Raw genomic sequence first — 6,980 nt, 5'->3', positions numbered from 1 at the left:
AGTTTTTGCCTTTTTGGGTAGTAATCCATTATTTGGTTAACAAAAAAAAGTGTCATGTAACTGAAGCGTGTCTAATATGAGTTGAAGAGATGTCAAAACAGGCAGTACCGGTTGATATTCCACGTCTATCAACTAAAGATTCCATGCGACCACTTTGAAAAAAGTTTAAAATCTCTCAATCCAGCTTTCAACGTACAGAAAGATTCACCTATGCCTATCTTGTAAGCTCTCTCAATAGTCTGTGAAGATATTACTCACTTGTTGGATAAGCTTCATCATTGCTTGGAGCCTAAAATATCCTTATCAAGTTGGATAATTGGACAAGAAGGGCTCATCATCATAATCTTATTTAGAGTTAGGAGGTATCTAGTTCTAATAGGAATATGATTAGTAAAGGATTTCTAGTTCTATAAATAAGATTGTTGAATTGTGATAATTATTAAAAAAAGCATAAGAGCTTGTGAGATGTTTAGTGAACTAAAGACCGGTGAGCAAACACTTATATATGACATCTACTTTATTCCTAAACTAAAGAGCAATATTTTGAGTTTGGGACAGGCAACCAGATATGGCTGTGATGTTAGGATGAGACAGAACTACCTAACACTCTACATACGATTCTTATGGAAAACTCTTGGTAAGAGTTATAAGGTTTCCTAACAGACTTTACAGAATAAATCTCAAAATTGGTAAACCGGCCTGCTTACATTCAAGAAGCGAAAAAGAGACATGGAGATGGCATGCAAGACTCGGTCATATCAGTTTCAAAACCATCAGAAACATGTCAACAATGGAGATGGTCTTTGGACTGCCAAAGATTGATAAGGAGAATCAACTATGCGAGTCATGCCTAGTTGGTAAGCAAACTCGTCAAGCTGTTGCATCTGCAGCAAAATACAGAGCCACACGAGCACTGGAGCTGCTACACGCAGACTTATGTGGACCTATATCACCAGCCACATTAGCTCAAAACAGGTATGTCTTTGTGATTGTTGATGATTACACTAGATATATCATATATCTGGACTATTTTGCTAAAGGAAAATCGTGAGGCATTTGAGAAGTTCAAAGCATTTAAAATCCTTGTGGAGAAGGAATGTGACAAGATGATCAAGACTTTGCATACTGATAGAGGAGGGGATTTTACCTCAAGAGAGTTCCACCGTTTTTGTGAGAAAAACAGAATTTTGAGGCACTTGACAGCTCCCTACACTCCACCATAAAATGGGGTAGTTCAAAGAAGAAATCGTACCTTTATGGAGATGACAAGGAGTATCTTGAAAGCAATGAGGGTTCCTAATTACTTATGGGGTGAAGCAGATCGTCACTCTACGTATCTGATCAATAGAGTTCCTACAAGAGCTCTAAAAAATCAAACACCCTATGAATGCTTTAAAAACAAGAAACCAAGTGTCGATCATCTTAGAGTTTTTGGCTGTCTTGCTCACGCAAAGCTTTTAAAGTTTTTGGCTGTCTTGATCATATTAAAAAAATATTTTAAATAACAAAATTTTGAATTTAAAATAAATATAAAAACTTAATTTGTTTTCAATTAATATAAAAATGTTGAAATAAAATATGATTGATATATCTTATCCTTTATCATATAAAGCACAAGTCACTTGACCAATTATATTCTGCCACATAGATTTCTATTTTATATTTTAATTAAAAATATATTAAAAAAAAAGAGATCCTGAAATAAATAAAAAAAGTTTCAGAAAAAAACAAAAACAAAACAAATAATTACAGCGTATTATTGTTACAATGTTATATGCCTAAACCCTAGATCAAATACTTTTTACATAATTATCTTCTCTTTCATTTTTCCTAAGAATTTTTATAAATAAAAAAACTGTAAAAAATAACCCTAATTTTACTCTCGCTAATACCTCCACGATCAAGATTTATAACTGAATTAATCTCCTATTTAACTACAAATTTTGTTTATTCTCTACATTTTTTTTTGTTTAGTACGATTTTTCTTTCCACTTTTTTTTTTTTTTTTGGTTGCCATATAAACCTCAGTTACAATTTTGAGGAAGGTGAATGTTTAAACCATCATTTCGGCTATACCCTTGGGAAGTTATCCCTCACCGGATAGTTTGGACTGGCATCTTACAAAAAATGGCATTTATACGGTCAAATCAGGGTATAATACTCTGCGGCAGCATAAGGTCGGTTCCACTGTTACGACAGTTTCTGGTCCCAATATTATTCCATTACAAGCCTTTGTTTGGCAGATTCGGTGTCCGTCAAAACTTAGGCATTTTATGTGGCAAGTTCTTATTGGCTTTGTCGCAACATTAGCAAATCTTCGGAAACGCGGAATGGGTTGTGATATTGAGTGTGCTCTTTGTGGCTGGTCGGAAGAGACAATCAATCATGTTCTGTTTGAGTGTCCTCCGGCGAGACAGGTTTGGGCATTATCCTCGTTTCCGACGGGGCCGGGGTTTTTTCCTTCATCGTTGATTTATGCAAATATGGATTTTTTGTTTTGGAGATTTCAGCAGGTTCCCTTGGCAGATTTATTTCCTTGGCTTTTATGGTATATTTGGAAGGCACGAAATGATAAAGTTTTTAGCAACTTGGACTCTAATCCACTTACGATTTTGCGACTAGCGGAGGATGAATTCAAGGTTTGGTCTTCGGCGCAGGCTGAAGTTTCGGGGGAATCCCCATATGGCGATGTCCGGTCGGGTCCTGCGAGTGACAATATTTTAGGGGTGGATAGATATGTTACGAGTTATAGATGTTTTGTTGATGGATCCTGGAAAGAGTCAGACCAATACGCTGGTCGCGGATGGTATTGTCTCTCCCCTGTAGGGGAGCCTCCAACTATGGGAGCAGCCAACCTCCGTCGTAGTCTTTCACCCCTTCATGCTGAGGTTGAAGCCCTGGTATGGGCGATGAGGTGTATGATTGGTGCAGATAATCAGAATGTCGTCTTCCTAATGGATTGCGCTGATTTGGTGAAGATGGTGTCTTCGCCTTCTAAGTGGCCTGCCTTCAAGATTTATCTGGATGAGATTGAAGCTGATAAAGATGAATTCACCACCTTTTCCTTGGTCTTGATCCCTCGTTTGCAGAATGGTAGAGCGGATAAGCTGGCGCGACATGCTCATTCAGTATCGCATTTAGTCACCTATGTAAACAATTTTCCTTGCAATTGGCTCGTTTGAGCTGATCTTGTACTATGCTGACAAAAAAAAAAGAATGTTTAAACTTTTTTTATATTCATTTATTTTCTCTTGAACTCATTAATTCTGAATTTATCTATTCATTTGGAAGATTTCTCTGGATTATACTCATGTTTAACATCTTAATTCTTTTTTTTTAAAGAATGGATCTGCAACTTATTCCAGATATGGTAGTTAGTTTTCTAAATTTTGTCTTTCTCTTCATCGATTTTTCAGTATTTGCTTTTATTATCATAATGTTTTTTTATCTATTAATTCTGATGACATTTTTTTAAGGGAAAATTTGAAATAAAGGATCACTAAAAAAAAATTGACCATATACACCTTTATTTGAAAATGGTCATTTTTACCAAAAAAATGCCCATAGGAATTGAAAAACCCAAATTTAACAAGTTTAAAAATGTGAAATATAGGAAAATAAGTAGATATACAATAGTAGAGGTAATATAAATTTTTTCCAAAAAAAAAAATATATAAGTTATTTTCTTTTTATGGATAAAATTTGATATAAAAAATTTAGAAAACGTTTTCTGCTGTTCTGAAAATTTAAGATGATGTGTTCTAACATTTTGTACATGTTATACTAAATTCAGGAATAGTTTCTGTTCTAAATAGTTTAAGGGCCGAAAATACTGAATTCTACAAAATTCTAAACGTTTTAGTATAATCTTTCTACGGTTTACTCTATGTTCTAAACATTTTAGTATAATCTTTCTACGGTTTACTCTATCCTCTGAAATCTTTAGAATATGTTTTATTCTTTTTACTCTATCTCTGAGAAAATTAGTTGACATCTACTACGGAAAAGTAGATTGTATACTCTGAAACTTTTAGTGATTGCTAAATATAGAAAGTGAATNACTTTTAGTCATTGCTAAATATAGAAAGTGAATATGTGGAATAGGAAACTGAATATTTATCTAATAATTAGGTAAAATCGTAATAATTTGTTCAAATTGTGTTCTACAAAATTTAGAAATAGTTTTCTAATGATTTTAGAAATTTTTAAAACAACCCTATTAACAACCCTAATAGTTTTCGTTTAGTGGTGTGTTAAACCGTTTTCCCCCATTTCTTTTCACCATTTTCGAGCCATGACAATGCACATCTATGTTAAGAGTGGAGAGTGGAGATTGTTTGACAATCATGAGTGGAGATTTATTATTGATGAAGACAATCGTGGAAGACTACTAACTTTGGAATCGAGTACAACACATGAAGAATTGAAGATTATGGTTTCGGAAGCCTATGGAGTAGAGCCTAGTATGGTTGATATGGAGCTAAGTTTTTTACCCACAGATCTTAGTGCTGATTGTCCTCCTGTCGTTANATCGTTATGATGAATAATAGTTAGGTCACAAATTTTCTTTCATACTATAAAAAGAAGAAAACAGTAAATTTGTGTGTGACATTCAAAGGTGGTGTTGAGGATGTTGGGAGCAAAGTCATATTGGATTTGAATAAAGAACCAGGGGTTTCAAGTGTTGAAGATGGCGATGGTAGACCGAATGAAAACCTTTATACATTTGTGGGTACTGATGATGCCAAACGGAGGGATGTTTTAGGGAAGAAAACATCCGACGAAAACACCGGTTATGGTGTTGGAACGTCGTTGAAAGGTGTGAGCATAAGGAAGGGTCAATATTTCAAAAGCAAGGAAGTGTTACAAGCAACAATGGAGTTGTATGCTATGAGGTACAACTGTGACTGCAGGGTTACAAAATCTGATACAGTATTCTGGTGTATACGCTGCATAGAGGATGTTTGCAAATGGAGTCTTCGTGCTGAGTGTTTAAATGGGTCTATGTATTTCAAGATCAACAAGTTTGTGGGGGACCATACTTGTGCTCCTTCGAAGAAGAAGAAATTTTGTAGGACACCTTCAGCTAAAACAATTGGACATCTCATTATGCAGAATTATGAGGGTGTATTGGAAGGGCCTAAACCGAATGATATCATTAATATTATTCGTACAGAGTATGGTTGTGATTTAACTTACTCTCAGGCATGGGAGTCTCGCGAGTATGCAGTGAATGAAGTTAGAGGAATCCCTGAGAAGAGTTATGGTAAAATACCAAAATACTTGTACATGATACAAGAAGCGAATCCGGGTACCTATACAAATTATGAAGTTGATTGCGACAGTAGATTCAAATATCTGTTTATGTCTTTTGGTCAGTCAATAAGAGGATTTTACAAGGGAATGAGGAAAGTTATTGTGGTTGATGGAACATTTTTGAAGAACAAATACAAAGGAGTTCTACTAGTTGCTACAGCAGTAGATGGGAACTCTAATTTGTATCCAATAGCATTTGGAATTGCTGATTCTGAGAATGATTCTTCATGGGCGTGGCTTTTTTAGCAACTAAAGGTTGTTATTGGAGATGAGAAAGATTTATCTTTCTTTTCAGATAGGCATGTGTCAATTAGCAAATCACTTGATAAAATCTATCCATTGTCTACTCATGGTATTTGCATCCACCACTTGATTGGTAATGTTATTACATATCACAAGGGAAGGGGTGTGGCTGATTTGGTTTTAAGAGCGTCTATAGCTTATAGAGTTGCTGAGTTTCAAAAAAGTTTTGGAGACATTTGCAACATCAGTCCTGCGATTGGAGAGTACCTAGAGGATGCTGAGGTTAAAAAATGGGCTCGATGCCATTTCCCTGGATACAGATATGACCAGAACACAAACAATGCTGCAGAGTCGATCAATTCAGCTTTGAGATCACCTAGAGAGTATCCAGTAATCCCTTTACTAGACAGCATCAGAGAGATGTTAACACGCTGGTTTTTTGAGCGAAGAGAATTAAGTGCCAAGCAGAAAGATCCTTTAACTGTTAAGGTGGAGAAAAAGATGTCAAGAAGAATAGTGAAAGATAAATACTTTAAAAGTTATCCGATTGGAAGAAACATAATACAGGTCAAAGCGCATGGGGTAGACTTTGTGGTTGACTTGGAGAGAAGGACATGTACATGTGGGAAGTTCTAAATGGGCAAACTCCCTTGCAGACACGCCATCAAAGGAGCTTTTGATATAGGCAATGATCTATATCCATATGCTGATGATATGTATAGTACTACCAGTTGGAGAGAGTACTATGAGGAGACTGTTAATCCAATAGGTATTCCAGAGAACGAATGAGGCGTCCCTGACCACGTTGAGGCTGCAAAAGTTTTACCACCTGAATCAAAAAGACACCCTGGTAGACGAAGGAAACGAAGACATGAAACGGTGGAAGACAAGATAAGAGCATCTCAACAATCACAATCGTCAAAGAGACACAAGTGTAGCCATTGTGGTAAAGAAGAACACAACCGATCAACATGTGATGTCCCAATATAGGTAAGGTGGCTTGTTTTATTCTTTGTTATGATTTTAAACCATTCCCAGTTTATTTTTCAAGAAGACACCCTGGTCGAATTTTTTATTTCTAGTTTTTGTTTAAACTCTACTCTTGAGTTGTCAAGACTGACTTATACATTTCATTATTCCCAATTTATGGTTGATTTATTCATTTCTACTTTTTGTTTAAACTTTATCATACACAAACAAATTCGGCCAAAAAATTATGATCATTGTGATAGGTTAACAAACCATAATTTGAAGGTGAAGGTCAAAAGGGAAAAAAGCAAACAAATTTCAAAAAAAACAAAAAGAAAACATGATCATGTTCATACGCTCAACCTAGTAATTTGCTGCATCCAATCATGAGCATGCACAATATCACTAAGATCACCATCATCTTCTTATTGCTGGCTTTTGCTTCAGCCAAA

The 6,980-nt window shown here is 35.5% G+C and overlaps 1 protein-coding gene across 1 annotated transcript; it reads left to right on the top strand.

The window, feature by feature from the left end:
• LOC104772779 lies at positions 4,295 to 6,195 on the top strand. Its single transcript, XM_019241937.1, has 3 exons — positions 4,295 to 4,484; positions 4,619 to 5,478; positions 5,563 to 6,195. Exons 1-3 carry the CDS (start codon positions 4,295 to 4,297, stop codon positions 6,193 to 6,195), a joined length of 1,683 nt encoding a protein of 560 aa, XP_019097482.1.

The sequence above is a fragment of the Camelina sativa genome, chromosome 20 (genome assembly GCF_000633955.1).
Source record: "Camelina sativa cultivar DH55 chromosome 20, Cs, whole genome shotgun sequence".
In the NCBI taxonomy this organism is placed as follows: domain Eukaryota; kingdom Viridiplantae; phylum Streptophyta; class Magnoliopsida; order Brassicales; family Brassicaceae; genus Camelina; species Camelina sativa.
Note: the sequence above shows the minus strand (reverse complement) of the source record. Positions and strands in the feature narration are given on the sequence as shown.